Source organism: Manis pentadactyla, chromosome 4, assembly GCF_030020395.1.
Source record: "Manis pentadactyla isolate mManPen7 chromosome 4, mManPen7.hap1, whole genome shotgun sequence".
NCBI classification, from domain to species: Eukaryota; Metazoa; Chordata; class Mammalia; order Pholidota; family Manidae; genus Manis; species Manis pentadactyla.
The window spans coordinates 140,941,210-140,960,237 of NC_080022.1; the positions used below are offsets into that span (position 1 = coordinate 140,941,210).

General features: G+C 42.1%; 1 protein-coding gene across 6 annotated transcripts in view; it reads left to right on the top strand.

Annotated features, from left to right (window-relative positions):
- Positions 1-18,219, top strand: part of SMYD4 (SET and MYND domain containing 4) — a 64,803-nt gene extending 46,584 nt beyond the window's left edge. For 5 of the 6 annotated variants that reach the window (XM_036906169.2, XM_036906172.2, XM_036906173.2 and 2 more), the window contains 6 exons: positions 12,761-12,943; positions 13,378-13,577; positions 14,758-14,893; positions 15,720-15,836; positions 16,042-16,165; positions 17,304-18,219. In XM_036906169.2, the coding sequence (XP_036762064.2) occupies positions 12,761-12,943; positions 13,378-13,577; positions 14,758-14,893; positions 15,720-15,836; positions 16,042-16,165; positions 17,304-17,457 (914 nt within the window). In that variant the 3' untranslated portion in view covers positions 17,458-18,219. The remainder of the gene's footprint in view (positions 1-12,760; positions 12,944-13,377; positions 13,578-14,757; positions 14,894-15,719; positions 15,837-16,041; positions 16,166-17,303) is intronic. The other variant, XM_036906170.2, reaches the window with a different exon arrangement.
- The last annotated feature ends 809 nt before the right edge of the window (positions 18,220-19,028 follow it).

Consider the following 19,028-nt stretch of genomic DNA (forward strand, 5'->3'; position numbering starts at 1 on the left):
TTATTTTCTCTATAATTTTCAGTTTTTTAATTTTTTTCTGCCTACTATGTATTCCTTTTGTAATTTTAATTAGTTTTTTAAGTAATAATAATTCAAATGATATGAACTTTTTTTATATGAACATTCTTAAGGCACTGAAGAATGCAAAATTGCCCTCCAGGAAAGTTGTACCAGTTATACTCCCACCAGCAATGTTCACTTTCATTTTTGAATTCAGTCTAATTTTGTTTTAGTCTGCTCATATTTCTAATCTTGTTATATCCCTTTTTATTATTTCTTTGAGGTTCCAACACCTCCCAATTTAGTGTTCTCATTGAATTTCATTAGCAGCTGTTTCATTAGTAGACAGAAGAAGGATTAAAGTGTTAACTAGGATAGACTTTGATAAAAACCTATGAAAATGTATGTTATTATCTTTGCATAAATCCTATTTAATCAGTTTCTTGTAAACCTCTCTTTGGTACTTATCTTAAGGGACAGAACTGGCCACTGATGATATTCTAGACCTTGGAATGTGTGGTTCTGTGTCAGTGGGAATGGTACATTCGTGATGTATCTGGATTCATAACAGGGCTGAATGAAGTTCTGTGTAGGTTCAGATCAATTTACTGCCCTTTGCTTTCACTCTTAGCAACCAAGGAATCTGCGTTCAGTTTGGGTCCTTGATTAGTTGGTATACACACAAATTTCTTGTGTTGTAAAATATCTACCTGAATAGGTATAGTCTGGAAATACCGTGATTGAATCTTTTTTTCTGTACTTGAATCCCATTTTAAACACAGTAGGGATATTACCAAGGTATGTTTTTGGTAAAATAATCACTCCCTCTTTTTTGTTTGTTTTGTTTTTAAGCACAGAATGTCACATACTAGGTTTGGTTGATAAGGTACATACATATTCTCATTTATTATCTCTACTAATAGATGCCTAATGCAAAATATTGAATAATTTTAAAAAATCAATACTTAATTTTTTAGAAATAATTAGAGGGACTCAACTCTGACATTAATACCCCACTCAGTTCCTAGGCCTGCTCTGTTAGAGGATAATTTATAAATAATTCACGAAGCTGGCATTACTCATTGTATTGTGATCATTTTTTTCCTGGGACAGTTTTAGCAACTGTTCTCAAATAGGTTGCCAGTTATCAGTAGCTGGGAATGCAAGTCAACTTTTAATTATGCAGAAGCTGATTATTCAGACTACAAACTGTTCGTGCCCTATACTGCTCCTTCCTCCTGCCTACCTTTTAGCATTTTCACTGCTCATTAGCACATATACCAGAAGGTAGGCATTGGACAAGGGTGGGGGAAAGGAGGGGAAACTAAAATCTGTTAAGTATTTAGGAGAAGCTCTGATGAAAGATTTCAATCCAATCTGTAGAATTGTTGGCTAAAATTAAGTCATTTGGATTCCCTGTGAATTTTATTTACTTGTTCTATTCCTGTCCTCCATAGCAACAGATAATAGAATTGTCCGCAGAGAGACAACATTATTCCTATATTTAATGTTTTCCTTTCTAGAACATTTCACACGATGGTTCATGACTTTTTCTTTTATTCATTAAAATTCATTTATTCATTACATTTGTACCTAGACAGCCTTGTTTCTTTGGTGATTGGTGTATTGAGATTCCTGGCATATACAGTGATACCACACTTATCTGATGGTTTTTCCAGAAAACTGAAAGTTCCTGTTCAGTACCAGTATATTTAATATTTGAATCAGTTTTGTTAGAAATAAAATTTCCTCATGTTTAAAGCAAGGCAGCTGAACACACTTTAAGCCTTTCTGGATGCCAAGGTTATCTGTAGTGTTCATACTCCTGATGTTGGCAGGCAGCTGCATCTGGGGAGTTCTCTCCCTGCACACTGGGTGAAACTTCAGCCTGGATGGTGGCAGTGGGTGGGGGACAGTTCTTGACTCTGATGGAGCAAGAATTCACGAACAGGTCAGACGAGTGCAGGTAAGGAAGAAATTCATTAAAGCAAGAGTAGCAGTAAATGGCAGCTATACAGGCAGGAGAGAGCAAAGAACGGGGAAGAAAGGGAAGCCCATTGAACTCCTGCTAGGCGTTGAGCAAATCCCTCGCTGACTTCTGGAACCAGGATCACCTGGCATCCAGTGTCCACTTGGATCTGCACAGCGTGGGAACTAAGCCCCCACCATCTCAGGATGTGGGGAAGCCACAGAGCACTGGATGGAGTGAGATTATGTTCTGAGAATTTCCCAAAGCAAAGAAAGGAGATTTTCAGGCAGACTACTAAAGACCATGATCGTACAGCTGCAGTCCTGCCCAGGTCACCCAGGCAGTGGGAACTTGCAAGCCCAAATCAGAGATCTCAGTAGCCCTCCCCTACTTTTCTGAAGTAGAACAGAAAGAGAGAAAAGTGCTTAAGTCTAGAAAATTGAATGAGCAATTTTCTAGAGCAAAAGTATCAACGATACTTACCATTGGAAGAGCAGAGACAAAATGCAGTATGTTGAGCAGCAAGAAGGCTTTATTTAAGGCAGAGTACCCACTTGAAGAAAGGGGAGTGCAGGTAACCACAGAGAGGAGGCACGGTTAAAGCTTAGGATTTGTGTCTTTTAAGGATTTCAAGAATGGGGTAAAAGGGGGAGTGGATATAGGCCTGACATGTGGTCTCATGATGTCTGTCTCCCGTGAGAGACGTTATGTCATCATCCATAGTTCTCTAGATATTCTGTAAGATTAACTTAACACAAGGACTTTATTGATCCTGTTCTTCTCCAAGATAGTGGTGGCCCTCAATCACCGGGAAAGTATCATTTAGGACTGCCCGCCCTGCCTTAGGATGGGATGGGTTGTTGGATGATTACCAGAAAGTGTGTTAGGAATCTGACCTCCTACTTCCTGGTTTTTAAAATGGAATACTATCCTTAAGATGGAATCCCTCCTGTTCTTACTATACTGTTTATATCCAGGCATTTTTCATCGTAGGCAGGAGGAATCAATCGTGATGCTTGTCCCGTGTCCCCGCCCTACCTCACTTGGTTACATGTGGCTGTTACAAAAACCCATGCTGGGATGCTGTCAACCTAGGTATCTCTGGTTAAGTGAAATGTAACAGTAGTAGTAAAACTTGAGTAGTGCTAGTTCTTGTTTGCTCGGAGGGTGGTGTTCTTGTATAAGTTTTCCGCCTCCTCCAGTCTGTCACCTGTCTCTTTTTGCCGTTGTCAGAAAACCTGCCTCTGTTAGTTCTGTTGATGGAGTGTTGTGGGCTGAGAAAGTGAATAACTAAGCCAATTAGAACTATGGCTAAAATAAGAGCAAGCAGGCCTCCCTGAAAGTACAAAGAACTCACATTATGAGTATAGTGAGTTTTCGTGCAGAAATAGCCTCACTGCTTACAGGGCCTTTTCTTCCTCCTTCCTAATTTTCAATCATGTAGTTCAACCCAAAGAGATTGTTCGGGACATGAGACTGTCTTGAAGAGAGCTAGTCCAGAGAGGTTTTTTCAATGAGAACTACTGCTAGCTGATTTTCTATAAAGTTGGGATAAAGGGCAGAATAAACAGGTGAGCATAGGACTATTGATTTTTTTTTTTTAATAATTATTTTTTATTGAAGGGTAGTTGATGCACAGTATTACATTACATTAGTTTCAAGTGTACAACACAGTGATAAAACATTTATATACATAATTCTAGGTTCCAGCTATCACCCTACCAAGCTGTTACAATATCTTGACTATATTCCTTATGCTATACATTACATCCCGGTTACTTATTTATTTTACAATTGGAAGTCTGTCCCGTTTTTTTTGTTTTTTTTTTTTTGTGAGGGCATCTCTCATATTTATTGATCAAATGGTTGTTAACGACAATAAAATTCTGTATAGGGGAGTCAATGCTCAATGCACAATCATTAATCCACCCCAAGCCTAATTTTCATCAGTCTCCAATCTTCTGAGGCATAACAAACAAGTTCTTACATGGAGAACAAATTCTTACACAATGAATAAGTTACATAGTGAACAGTACAAGGGCAGTCATCACATAAACTTTCGGTTTTGCTCATGCATTATGAACTATAAACAGTCAGTTCAAATATGAATACTCATTTGGTTTTTATACTTGATTTATATGTGGATACCACATTTCTCTCTTTATTATTGTTATTTTTAATAAAATGCTGAAGTGGTAGGTAGATACAAGATAAAGGTAGAAAACATAGTTTAGTGTTGTAAGAGAGCAAATGTAGATGATCAGGTGTGTGCCTGTAGACTATGTGTTAATCCAAGCTAGACAAGGGCAATAAAACATCCACGTATGCAGAAGATTTCTCTCAGAACAGGGGGGGTGAGGTTCTAAGCCTCACCTCTGTTGATCCCCAATTTCTCACCTGATGGCCCCCCTGCGACTGTGCCTGTCTTAGGTTGTTCCTCCCTTGAGGAATCTTACCCATCTCTGGCTAACCAGTCATCTTCCGGGGCCATACAGGGAAATGTAAAGTTGGTAAGTGAGAGAGAAGCAATATTGTTTGAAAAGGTTAGCTTTTTACTTCTTTGCATATTTATGCCCTGTAGCTTCTATGCCCAGCATTTGTCTTCAGGTATCTTTACCACTTGGAAGAATTATGATACTCGGTAAATTTGTTATGAGGCACGAATTCTATTTAAGGGTTGTAATTAGGAAGGAAGAAGAAAAGCTATAGAAGTAGCAGGCGGAAGAAAACATGGGAAGATTGATTATTTCTTTGACATATCTTCTTGTAGAGTAACTTCAGCATGTATAGGTTTTAAGCTACTACTTAAATTGCACACAGACATTAACATAATAGGAGTATAGTTACATAACCAAAGCATATCTGTAATTACCAGCCATCTCCAGTGAAACCAAGAAAACCAGTTAGGCACCTTAGGCATTTGTGAAAACTTATCTATGATATGGTGGATATTGTCCAACTGAACTTGAACAGTCTGAGAGAAATCAGACAAATTAAAACAACCCATTCCTGGGGAATGTTCACATCCCTTATGTTCTTTTAACAGTAAATAGTCTGTAGTTGTAAGATTTTGGAGCGCTACAATTTGCACTTTTCCTAATTCTTGGTTGAGTTCCAACAGTATAGATCCAGTCAAATTTGTTGTTTTACTGTATGCACAGGCCAGCTTAGATATCTCCTTCCTCATTCCCATGGCAAGTCCAGGAGCTGGTGGGATGAGTGCATCTACAGCTGTAGCAGTGCGTGGATCTTTGTTGGGGTTTTTTGATGATCATCTTCTGGCATGAGTCTTCCAGAGAATGCTGATGTTGGAAGTTCTCTTTCATATCGTATCTTAGTTCATTTTCAGGGTAGCCCAATTAGGCTTTGATCCTCTGTATAAACACAAACAGACCCTTTGCCTACACTTTTATATGCCCTTTATACCCTTGTGTAGACCTCATTGGAGGTTACCACACAGGAACTGCCCTTTTTTTTTTTGTTTGGTTTTGTTTTGCTTTGTTTTTGGTATCACTAATCTACACTTACATGACGAATATTATGTTTACTAGGCTCTCCCCTATACCATGTCTCCCCTATAAACCTCTTTACAGTCACTGTCCATCAGCATAGCAAAATGTTGTAGAATCACTACTTGCCTTCTCTGTGTTGTACAGCCCTCCCTTTTCTCCTACCCCCCCATGCATGTTAATCTTAATACCCCCCTACTTCTCCCCCCGCCTTATCCATCCCTACCCACCCATCCTCTCCAGTCCCTTTCCCTTTGGTACCTGTTAGTCCATTCTTGAGTTTGTGATTCTGCTGCTCTTTTGTTCCTTCAGCTTTTCCTTTGTTCTTATATTCCACAGGTAAGTGAAATCATTTGGTATTTCTCTTTCTCCGCTTGGCTTGTTTCGCTGAGCATAATACCCTCCAGCTCCATCCATGTTGCTGCAAATGATTGGATTTGCCCTTTTCTTATGGCTGAGTAGTATTCCATTGTGTATATGTACCACATCTTCTTTATCCATTCATCTATCGATGGACATTTAGGTTGCTTCCAATTCTTGGCTATTGTAAATAGTGCTGCGATAAACATAGGGGTGCATCTGTCTTTCTTAAAATTGATTGCTGCGTTCTTAGGGTAAATTCCTAGGAGTGCAATTCCTGGGTCAAATGGTAAGTCTGTTTTGAGCATTTTGATGTACCTCCAGACTGCTTTCCACAATGGTTGAACTAATTTACATTCCCACCAGCAGTGTAGGAGGGTTCCCCTTTCTCCACAGCCTCGCCAACATTTGTTGTTGTTTGTCTTTTGGATGGCAGCCATCCTTACTGGTGTGAGGTGATACCTCATTGTAGTTTTAATTTGCATTTCTCTGATAATTAGCGATGTGGAGCATCTTTTCATGTGTCTGTTGGCCATCTGTATTTCTTTTTTGGAGAACTGTCTGTTCAGTTCCTCTGCCCATTTTTTAATTAGGTTATTTGTTTTTTGTTTGTTGAGGCGTGTGAGCTCTTTATATATTCTGGATGTCAAGCCTTCATCGGATGTGTCATTTTCAAATATATTCTCCCATACTATAGGGATCCTTTTTGTTCTATTGATGGTGTCTTTTGCTGTACAGAAGCTTTTCAGCTTAATATAGTCCCACTTACTCATTTTTGCTGTTGTTTTCCTTGCCCGGGGAGATATGTTCAAGAAGAGGTCACTCATGTTTATGTCTAAGAGGTTTTTGCCTATGTTTTCTTCCAAGAGTTTAATGGTTTCATGGCTTACATTCAGGTCTTTGATCCATTTTGAGTTTACTTTTGTATATGGGGTTAGACAATGGTCCAGTTTCATTCTCCTACATGTAGCTGTCCAGTTTTGCCAGCACCACCTGTTGAAGAGACTGTCATTTCGCCATTGTATGTCCATGGCTCCTTTATCAAATATTAATGGACCATATATGTCTGGGTTAATGTCTGGATTCTCTAGTCTGTTCCATTGGTCTGTGGCTCTGCTCTTGTGCCAGTACCAAATTGTCTTGATTACTATGGCTTTATAGTAGAGCTTGAAGTTGGGGAGTGAGATCCCCCCTACTTTATTCTTCTTTCTCAGGATTGCTTTGGCTATTCGGGGTCTTTGGTGTTTCCATATGAATTTTTGAATTATTTGTTCCAGTTCATTGAAGAATGTTGCTGGTAGTTTCATAGGGATTGCATCAAATCTGTATATTGCTTTGGGCAGGATGGCCATTTTGACGATATTAATTCTTCCTAACCACGAGCATGGGATGAGTTTCCATCTGTTAGTGTCCCCTTTAATTTCTCTTAAGAGTGACTTGTAGTTTTCAGAGTATAAGTCTTTCACTTCTTTGGTTAGGTTTATTCCTAGGTATTTTACTTTTTTTGATGTAATTGTGAAGGGAGTTGTTTTCCTGATTTCTCTTTCTGTTGGTTCATTGTTAGTATATAGGAAAGCCACAGATTTCTGTGTGTTGATTTTGTATCCTGCAACTTTGCTGTATTCCGATATCAGTTCTAGTAGTTTTGGGGTGGAGTCTTTAGGGTTTTTTATGTACAGTATCATGTCATCTGCAAATAGTGACAGTTTAACTTCTTCTTTACCAATCTGGATTCCTTGTATTTCTTTGTTTTGTCTGATTGCCGTGGCTAGGACCTCCAGTACTATGTTAAATAACAGTGGAGAGAGTGGGCATCCCTGTCTAGTTCCCGATCTCAGAGGAAATGCTTTCAGCTTCTCGCTGTTCAATATAATGTTGGCTGTCGGTTTATCATAGATGGCCTTTATCATGTTGAGGTACTTGCCCTCTATTCCCATTTTGCTGAGAGTTTTTAACATGAATGGATGTTGAACTTTGTCAAATGCTTTTTCAGCATCTATGGAGATGATCATGTGGTTTTTGTCTTTCTTTTTGTTGATGTGGTGGATGATGTTGATGGACTTTCGAATGTTGTACCATCCTTGCATCCCTGGGATGAATCCCACTTGGTCATGGTGTATGATCCTTTTGATGTATTTTTGAATTCGGTTTGCTAATATTTTGTTGAGTATTTTTGCATCTACGTTCATCAGGGATATTGGTCTGTAGTTTTCTTTTTTGGTGGGGTCTTTGCCTGGTTTTGGTATTAGGGTGATGTTAGCTTCATAGAATGAGTTTGGGAGTATCCCCTCCTCCTCTAGTTTTTGGAAAACTTTAAGGAGAATGGGTATTATGTCTTCCCTGTATGTCTGATAAAATTCCGAGGTAAATCCATCTGGCCCGGGGGTTTTGTTCTTTGGTAGTTTTTTGATTACCGCTTCAATTTCGTTGCTGGTAATTGGTCTGTTTAGATTTTCTGTTTCTTCCTGGGTCAGTCTTGGAAGGTTGTATTTTTCTAGGAAGTTGTCCATTTCTCCTAGGTTTCCCAGCTTGTTAGCATATAGGTTTTCATAGTATTCTCTAATAATTCTTTGTATTTCTGTGGGGTCCGTCGTGATTTTTCCTTTCTCGTTTCTGATACTGTTGATTTGTGTTGACTCTCTTTTCTTCTTAGTAAGTCTGGCTAGAGGCTTATCTATTTTGTTTATTTTCTCGAAGAACCAGCTCTTGGTTTCATTGATTTTTGCTATTGTTTTATTCTTCTCAATTTTATTTATTTCTTCTCTGATCTTTATTATGTCCCTCCTTCTGCTGACCTTAGGCCTCATCTGTTCTTCTTTTTCCAATTTCGATAATTGTGACATTAGACCATTCATTTGGGATTGTTCTTCCTTTTTTAAATATGCTTGGATTGCTATATACTTTCCTCTTAAGACTGCTTTTGCTGTGTCCCACAGAAGTTGGGGCTTAGTGTTGTTGTTGTCATTTGTTTCCATATATTGCTGGTTCTCCATTTTGATTTGGTCATTGATCCATTGATTATTTAGAAGCGTGTTGTTAAGCCTCCATGTGTTTGTGAGCCTCTTTGCTTTCTTTGTACAGTTTATTTCTAGTTTTATGCCTTTGTGGTCTGGAAAGTTGGTTGGTAGGATTTCAATCTTTTGGAATTTTCTGAGGCTCTTTTTGTGGTCTAGTATGTGGTCTATTCTGGAGAATGTTCCATGTGCACTTGAGAAGGATGTATATCCCGCTGCTTTTGGATGTAGAGTTCTATAGATGTCTATTAGGTCCATCTGCTCTACTGTGTTGTTCAGTGCTTCCGTGTCCTTACTTATTTTCTGCCCAGTGGATCTATCCTTTGGGGTGAGTGGTGTGTTGAAGTCTCCTAGAATGAATGCATTGCAGTCTATTTTCCCCTTTAGTTCAGTTAGTATTTGTTTCACATATGCTGGTGCTCCTGTGTTGGGTGCATATATATTTAGAATGGTTATATCCTCTTGTTTGACTGAGCCCTTTATCATTATGTAGTGTTCTTCTTTATCTCTTGTTACTTTCTTTGTTTTGAAGTCTATTTTGTCTGATATTAGTACTGCAACCCCTGCTTTCTTCTCGCTGTTGTTTGCTTGAAATATGTTTTTCCATCCCTTGACTTTTAGTCTGTACATGTCTTTGGGTTTGAGGTGAGTTTCTTGTAAGCAGCATATAGATGGGTCTTGCTTTTTTATCCATTCTGTTACTCTGTGTCTTTTGATTGGTGCATTCAACCCATTAACATTTAGGGTGACTATTGAAAGATATGTACTGATTGCCATTGCAGGCTTTAAATTCGTGGTTACCAAAGGTTCAAGGTTAGCCTCTTTAGTATCTTACTGCCTAACTTAGCTCGCTTATTGAGCTGTTATATACACTGTCTGGAGATTCTTTTCTTCTCTCCCTTCTTGTTCCTCCTCCTCGATTCTTCATATGTTGGGTGTTTTGTGCTGTGCTCTTTCTAGGAGTGCTCCCATCTAGAGCAGTCCCTGTAAGATGTTCTGTAGAGGTGGTTTGTGGAAAGCAAATTCCCTCAGCTTTTGTTTGTCTGGGAATTGTTTAATCCCACCGTCATATTTGAATGATAGTCGTGCTGGATACAGTATCCTTGGTTCAAGGCCCTTCTGTTTCATTGTATTAAATATATCATGCCATTCTCTTCTGGCCTGTAGGGTTTCTGTTGAGAAGTCTGATGTTAGCCTGATGGGTTTCCCTTTATAGGTGACCTTTTTCTCTCTAGCTGCCTTTAACACTCTTTCCTTGTCCTTGGTCTTTGCCATTTTAATTATTATGTGTCTGTCTTGGTGTTGTCCTTCTTGGATCCTTTCTGTTGGGGGTTCTGTGTATTTCCGTGGTCTGTTCGATTATTTCCTCCCCCAGTGTGGGGAAGTTTTCAGCAATTATTTCTTCTAAGATACTTTCCATCTCTTTTTCTCTCTCTTCTTCTTCTGGGACCCCTATAATATGGATATTGTTCCTTTTGGATTGGTCACACAGTTCTCTTAATATTGTTTCATTCCTGGAGATCCTTTTGTCTCTCTCTATGTCAGCTTCTATGCGTTCCTGTTCTCTGATTTCAATTCCATCAATGGCCTCTTGCATTCTATCCATTCTGCTTATAAACCCTTCCAGAGTTTGTTTCATTTCTGCGATCTCCTTTCTGGCATCTGTGATCTCCTTCCGGACTTCATCCCATTTCTCTTGCGTATTTCTCTGCATCTCTTTCAGCATGTTTATGATTCTTATTTTGAATTCTTTTTCAGGAAGACTGGTTAGGTCTGTCTCCTTCTCTGGTGTTGTCTCTGTGATCTTTGTCGGCCTGTAGCTTTGCCTTTTCATGGTGATAGGAATAGTCTGCAGAGCTGGGATGAGTGACAGCTGGAAGGACTTCCTTTCTTGTTGGTTTGTGGCCCTCCTCTCCTGGGAGAACAGCGACCTCTAGTGGCTTGTGCTGCGCAGCTGCGCGCAGACAGGGTTTCTGCTTCCTGCCCGGCTGCTATGGAGTTAATCTCCGCTGTTGCTGTGGGCTTGGCCTGGCTCGGGCAGCTACTCCAAGATGGTGGAGTCGCGTTGGAGCAGGAGCTGCTGGGAGGCTATTTATCTCTGTAAGGGGCCTCCCTGCTCCCTGCAGCCCAGGGGTTAGGGTGCCCAGAGATCCCCGGATTCCCTACCTCTGGATTAAGTGACCCGCCCTGTCCCTTTAAGACTTCCAAAAAGCACCCGCCAAAACAAAACAACGACCACCAAGAAAAAAAAAAAAAAAAATTTTTAAATAAAAAAAAAAAAAAGGTGGTCGCTCGTTTTTCTTTATTCTCCAGTGCCAGCCTCAGGCCTCTGCTCACCAGTCTTTCTGCCCTGTTTCCCTAGTATTGGGGTCCCTATCCCTTTAAGACTTCCAAAAAGCGCTCGCCAAAACAAAACAGCAAAAAAGCAAAAAAAAAAAAAAAAATGGTCGCGCGCTTTTCTTATGCCCTCTGTCGCCCAGCCTCCAGTGCCTGCTCACTGTTCTTGCTGCCCTGTTTTCCTAGTATCGAGCGCCCTGCACTCTGGCCCGGATGGCTGGGGCTGGGTGTTCGGCAGCCCTGGGCTCCGTCTCCCTCCCGCTCTGCCTGCTCTTCTCCCGCCAGGAGCTGGGGGGAGGGGCGCTCGGCTCCCGCGGGGCCGGGGCTTGTATCTTACCCCCTTCGCGAGGCGCTGGGTTCTCTCAGGTGCGGATGTGGTCTGGATATTGTCCTGTGTCCTCTGGTCTTTATTCTAGGAAGGGTTGTCTTTGTTATATTTTCAGAGATATATGTTGTTTTGGGAGGAGATTTCCGCTGCTCTACTCACGCCGCCATCTCAGGACTATTGATTTTTAAAAAATATATTATAAGCCTGTTTGGTTTGGGATAGTAGTTAGGTTACTTGTTTTATCAGCCAGTGTAGGGACCAAGGGCACGCCTCCCCAAGATGTGCCACTGTGACTTGCAGATCATTTGAACTGAAAAACCATCTTGGCCTGAAAGACTCAGGAAAATATTTTGGCCTCCCCCGACCCTCCATCAACTGCATAAAAAGAATTTAGGAGAAACTGCTCCAGAAGTACTATCACTATAGATAGCTGTATTATAAAGTAAACTAGGGGTGCTAGACAGGGAGGGATGTGGATAAGCCTGTTAACATTTCTCAGTGTGCCCCATTATTTCTTTTGGTCCATAAAGTGTTTTGTTTACCAAACATTTATTGTTTTCATATATCTGTGAATTGTTGTCCTTTTCCTTTGAAGTCTCAGACCCCCTACCCTCTTCTCCTTGGTTCAGGATGATAGATAAACCTCATTCTCCCTGAAGGGTCTTTGGGACTCCTGTCTGTGGCTTCCCTGTATATACATAATTCGATTTTGTTTTTTTCTCCTGTCAATCTGTCTCATGTCAATTTAATTCTTAGACCAGTGAGAAGAACTTAGAAGGGTTGAGGAAATTTCTTCCTCCCCAACACCAATTGAAGATCAGTTAAACAAAAGAACTTAGGCTATGAAGTCTTGGGGGGGGTACCTTTACATCAACAGGTACTCTGGTTTCTATGTCCTCATAAACAGTTATGAAACTATCTAGAACGTGCCTCACTGATAATTCCTTTTTTTTTTTTTTTATAAATTCTAATCTTTGGGTTTTTTTGTGGTATTGAGACACAACGATTAGATCCCAGGATTCTGGTGGACTTTTGGTGTGTTCATAGGCTTTGCTTCCAGCGGGTGGGAGGCACCAGAGTTTGCTGTGAGTCACATTCCATCTGATTTATATTGGATCCGGCTGTGGAGCTATGACTCAGATGGGCTTCAGGCCCAGTTGCCCAGCTCATCTTCTGAGGAATGGGTAGTGAGGCCAGGACTGATGTCCTGACACATTTTTCCTCTTTCCTCTTGCACTTCCAGGATCTAAAGAGAGCACCATTACACACAGCAGGCAGGCCCGTCTTGCCACAGGCATCTTCCCTGTTGTCAGCCTCCTGAACCATTCCTGCAGCCCCAATACCAGCGTGTCCTTCATTAGCACTGTTGCCACCATCCGGGCATCACAACACATTGGAAAAGGGCAAGAGATTCTCCACTGCTATGGTGAGCCAGCCTCCTCCCTGCAGTCCGGCCCTCCCCTGCAGAAAATGACAGGGTGAATTAGAATGAGCCAGCCCATAGGCAGGTGCCTTCACCTGCCCAGTGTTTGTCTCCTGGAAGAGGCAGGGCATACTTAGGCCAAACAAAAGGCCTCCTGATCCTCCTGATCAGCCCCTGCTCTGCCTAAACTAGCATGTATCTCACTGCTTAGGCCCACAAACTTCCCAGTCTGAAAATGGACTAAGAACAACATTGGGGCTTCTTTTTCTTCCTGTCCCCACCACTTGGAAGCTTATTTCCCCATCTAGTTCCACAAATGTTTGAGTCAAGGTACCTGTTACATGTTGAATAATTGGCCAGACCCTCTGCTGAGCTGAAGTTTTTTAAGTGCTTGACTGTCTTGCTTTAAATACTGGCCAAGTGTGGTCTCTCTGCAGGGCCTCATGAGAGCAGGATGGGTGTTGCTGAAAGGCAACAGCGGCTGCGGTCGCAGTATTTCTTCAACTGCAGCTGTGCAGCTTGTCAAACTGAGAAGTGCAGAACCGCTCCGGGGCCCAGGTGGGAAGCATTCTGTTGTAACCGTTGTCGAGCGCCCATGCAGGTGAATCTCTCTCCTCCCTTCTCGTCTCTACTTTTCCAGAAGGTCAGTTATCCAGCCCCAAAGCCATTAATCTTAAGAGGGAAGCTCTGGGGCTGATAGTGCTGAGAGCAGGCATTTCTCTTTCCTTTCAGCCCATCTTCCCCATTCATGGATTATTACCCCTCCACAGGAACCCAGAGGAAGGTTAGACTGAGTGATCTTTCACCTTCAAATAACAGAAAGTCCCATGAAAACTGGTTTTTAAGGAGGGAAAAATAGACTGGGAATTTATTTACTCAAGTAAATCACTAAAAGATCCCAGGATAGGAGTACTTCAGAAACAGCTTGTTCCTGGGGCTCAGATCGTGTCACCAGACCCGGTTTTTCTCTCTGCCTCCCTCAGCAATGTTTTCTCTGTTAGCCCTGTCCTCAGACATACTTCCCTCTTGTGGTGGCAGAAGGCTGCCAGAAGCTCCAGCTTCATGTCCTCTGGGTACAGGAGGATAAAAATATAGCTGTTCAAACAGCAGTCTGTACAAAACTTGTATTGCTTTTTATTAACCCAATACCTGTGGCTGGAGGAGGATCAGAATAACATAACCACTAGGCCAGGGGAATGGGCAGGTTCTGAGCCATGTGCCCACCCTCTGAGCTGCCGGCACTGACTGTGGAAGGGTGGGATAGGATCCTCAGGAGAAACCAGGTTGCCGTTATGGCCAAATGAGGGCATTGATACTGACATCTAAGAAACAGCAAATGTCCACCTCAGAGATTTTCTCTTCTGCCAGAGGATGCAAGTATTCCTAGGGGACCCGTAAGTGGAATGTAGAGCTGGTTGTGTTGGGAAGTTTACAAACCCAAGGTCAGACGTGAGGAGGCCTGCCCAGCACCTCTTCCTATTGGTTTTCTTATGACTTTTCTATAAAAACTAGGAATGTGTCTGTCATCCTAACTTCTGGCCCCAAAAAGAAGTAAGAGAGGAGCTATAGAGATGGAAAGCAATTGTGAACTATACCAGTTTAATCTGGGTTGCAAAAACCATCTCAGGGTGGGATGGGATACTGCTTTCGATGAAGTTGAGCTGTCAAACCAAATTCAGTCAGGCTTTGGTCCTGGTACTTTAGTTCCGGGGTCCCTTCCCCCATAAAGTCAGAAGCTATGGAGCCTCCCATAGTGTACGCACATGGAGTGTCGCTAACCAGCTCTGGTATAGGAATAAAGACAAAACTGACTTTCACAGGGAGATGCTGTGCTGAGCTGTGCCAACACGTCCTGTTCAGAATCAGTCAGCAGGGATCACCTAGTCTCCCAGTTACAGGACCTTCAGCAGCAAGTTGGGATGGCCCAGAAGCTTCTCAGAGATGGTAAACTAGGTGAGACTGGCTCCCTGCTCTGGTCCTCCAGCCCCTTCCCTTTTATTCGTTCTGAGATCACCTTAGACTCAAGGATACCCAGTGATGATTGAATTATCCCCATGCCAGCCACAAGATGGCTGTGTAGGCCAGTGAGACCAAACCCTCACCAGCTGTTAGTGTGGTGTCCTTGAACCAGGGCCAGGTGGTTTAAGCTGCTGTCCTTGATGCATCAGATAGCTAAGTTAAAGTACCCCATAACAGCTAATGGGTTATCTCTGACATCTATGACCCTTGTGCATATCTAGAAGTTCAGTGTCACTGATTTTAAGTCCAGGGCCTAATGACCTAATTCCCTAGAGAGATGGTTCTCTGGTCATCAGAACCTCATCTCTGTCTTCTAGAGACAGTTGGGCATGCGCCCAATGGATTTAAGTATCCTGCTATTTTCAGAGAGGGAGCTGTGGAACTCCTCTTACCCTTGAAAACTCTTGCCTCAGAGCTTGACGTCTTGGGGGTTTATTTACCCTGCTTTATAAAAGTTGACCTTTAGCTTAGATTTCTGAACAAGAGAAATAATGACCATAAATGGAATGTAGTCATTCCACTTCAAACTGAAGTTGGAAACCCAAAGTGTGGGGAGGCCTCATCTAGCACCTTTTTCTATTGAAAGAGAAACCATGAAAGAACAGCTTTATTGGAACAAACATTATAGTCTGGGCACAGCCCAAGGAGACAAAGTGCAGTTTCCACATTCAGCCCAGCCAATATAGAATTTAAGGGTTGGGTTCTCATTTCCAGGTCTGAGTTTGTATCTGTAAGAGGCTCTTTTCCTTTGACTTGACAGAGCAGTCCATTGAGCTGTTGTTGGGGTACCAGCAGGATGCTGAGAGCTTCCTGTCCACAGAACACAGCATGCTAGGAAAAATCGAGGATGACCTGGCCCAGGCCTACGCTGCCTTAGGTATGGCTCATGGCTTCACTTTCTGCTCCAACTGATAAGTTTGCCTTGTGTGTTTGTTCATGGCCTTAGCCTCGTCTGGTTGGTTAACTCTTTGCCTTTCAATTGAAGCTGCTGTCCCTTCCATTTAGCTTTTCTCACCCTGAAAATGTTCATCTACAGTTGCGTGTGGCTCTTTTCTGGAACCAGATTTTTCCTTTTTTTGCAGGGAACTGGCAGGAGTCAGCTACGCATCTACAGAGGAGCCTCCGAGTGGTTGAGGTTCGCCATGGGCCCTGCAGTATTGAAATGGGCCATGAGCTCTTCAAACTGGCTCAAATATTTTTTAATGGGTAAGTCTTTCTCTTGTTTCCTGACACTACACTGCGCCACATTCTGTTCTGCCTTTTCTCGGGTGCTTTTGTATATTACTTGTTTTTTATGGTCTTTTAAAAAACATGTTGAAACTTCAGTATTTCCTCTTTAGGAGAGATCCTTTCCTTCTGTTTTGCTGACTAACTGGAAGCTTTAGCATTTCCTCCTGAGCAGTAGGGGGAAAGCTCTTAGCTCTAAGGGAGTTTCCTAGGCAGAACTTGCCAAGCAGCCGCACCACCCACTGTGGGAGCAGTCCTTCCCTGCTACTCACACCTCCCTTGGCATGCTCATCCTCCACTCCAGGGGCCTTTCCTGCTCCCTGGTCCTGTTCCTGTTAAAGCAGTTGTTTCCAACTAGGAGTCATTTTGCCTCCTAAGGGGCACTGGGCAATGTCTGGAGACATTTTGATTGTCATGACAGGGGTGGAGGCCAGAGATGCTGCTAACTGTCCTGCAGGTCACAGGACAGCCCCCCACAGAAGAAAATAATCTGGCCGACAAGGTTAATAGTGTCAAGGGTGAGAAACCCTGCTGTAAAGGTTAAAAGGAAAGAACAGTAGGATTGATGAGTTGATGCCTCATCTACTTTTGTACCTGAGATCACTAGGAAGTGCTCATTTTGGTATTTCTAGGTGGAATATCTCCAGCCTTGATAAAGCTGCCATTGGTGCACATTGGTTTGAGAAAGTATAAGTATCTGGTGATTGATCCTAAGATGATGAGTGGTGGGTGGCCATGATACCGAAGAGACAGGGGCAGCACATTTGGTTAGAAAGGAAGAAAAGGGCCACAGCTTTAGGTCAGAGGTGGGCTTAGTTACCCTACAATGAAGGCTCCTGAGTAAACTTTGGGATAAATACCAGATTAATGCTTGGAGATTTGCCTGTTTCTCAGGCACCTAGAATCTTTATACTTTTTTTTTCATAACTATGTTCTCAAACTCTGCCTTGCAGTATGTTTGTGAAAATGTCTAATCTGCCCTTCTGGATTGTAATATCCTTGAGGACAAAAATGATCTCATATACCTTTGTATTCTTCTTAGGGTGTGAGTAGGCCCTCAGTGAGTGAGTGCTTGAATGAATAAGTGGAGTCACTCCTCTTACCTCCTTTGGTTCAGGTTTGCAGTGTCTGAAGCTCTGAACACAATACAAAAGGCAGAGAAGGTTCTGTTGGTGCACTGTGACCCCTGGAGTGACGAGATCCAGGAACTACAGAAGATGAAGTCCTATATTCTGGCCTTGCCGCCTGTCCCTATGGGGCCTTCAGTGTAGGTTCCCAAGGGCACTGCCCCACAGGAAAGAAACCTGTGTGGAATGAGTCAGAGAGGTTCTGCTACTGCTGAGATGTTGCCAGGAAATAACAAGACTTGCCTGACAGTCACATACCTAGTGTATGAGGGGCAGGGAGGGCTTGGAAAGCATTCCAGTTGGAGAGATGCTCACCTATTTTGATGTATGTTTCTTGAAATAGTTAACTGCTCTGCGATAAAAACTCCCAGTTCCCAGAAAAGTCTTAAAACTAGTATCTGGAGAGCCTCAGTCCTTTGAAAGGATTTTAGCTTATCTGCAGGCATCTGGATGTTAGCCTGGGGTTTTGAGACTCCATCTCACTAAATGATGATAGCCTGTTTCCCTGGAACATTCCTGTGGTTTCTAGTAGTAATGAAAATTTGTGTACCACTCCACTGGGAGCCAAACTCTTAGTAGTTGGATTGTAATTGAAAAATAATTATAAAGTAAGAAATCCGTGAGGCTGCTTACCTCTAGAGACAGCTTCATTTATGGTATCTAGCTTTTGTTATGGTATCTAGCTTTCCTTTTGAATCTTTTGTTAAAACTAGTGGAGTGTAAATTGTGAAAAGAGAAATATGGGGCCATTCTGTTGTTAGGTCACTTCTTCCTGAGATGGCAACTCTAAATTGATTTTCCATCAGTTTTCCAGTCCTTATCTTCTGCCTTTCATTCTGTACTCTTGGCAGACTCACTGTCCAAACATTAATAAAATCAAGCCTATAGCCATGGCTTTATAACACATGTGCCTCCTTTCTGAGTTCTGTTTATTAGCAAGCCTGAAAAAACTACTTTTTCTACCAGAAATCCCCAAGTTGGCCAGTAAAATAGTGACTGCACAAGTACTGAAAAGGGGGAAGAAATTTCAGATGCTAAGTGTATAGGCCTTGCTGCTTGTGGTTTCAGACATAAGAGACAGAGGGTAGGAATAACAGCTCTCTTTTGCCTGGATTTGTAGCTGTAGTGTAGACGCCATCGTGCACAGAATGCTGGGAGATTCTCTGGGTCTGAACCCCAGCTGCTCTATCACCACTGATGACCAGGTGGTTCAAATGAGTGAGTGGAAAGGAATGCCGGGTCCACGCTGCTTGGAGAGCTTGTCCACCCTGGCCATGGGCAAGAAGTGCCCTTAGGTTGCCACTGCATTATAATCAGGAAATGAAGAGCCCTGAAGATACCTGGCAGTGACTTTCCAGGAAGCCGAGTGTTTGGCACACGGTTCGCACTCAAGCATTAGAATGCAGGGAAGCAGTCTCTTTTATCCTCCTTCCCACGAGCTCACTGTAGCAAGGCAGTGGCCAGAGAGGTTTTTCTGATAGGTGTTTGGTGGACAATTCCATAGTTTCTCTGTTCCAAACACTTGGGTGTATTTCATGTTCCTAAAAAAGGTCCTGTTGTACTTTATAAAATAGGCACATTTCCTTAAAAAGAATATATTTAGAATTTCTAAATTTCAGGTCCCATTTTATGTGTACTTGAGAACTTTCTTTAAATACTTTATAAAATAAAGACTATTTCCTGAAGTTACAAATTACTTCCCTTAACTGTGTGTT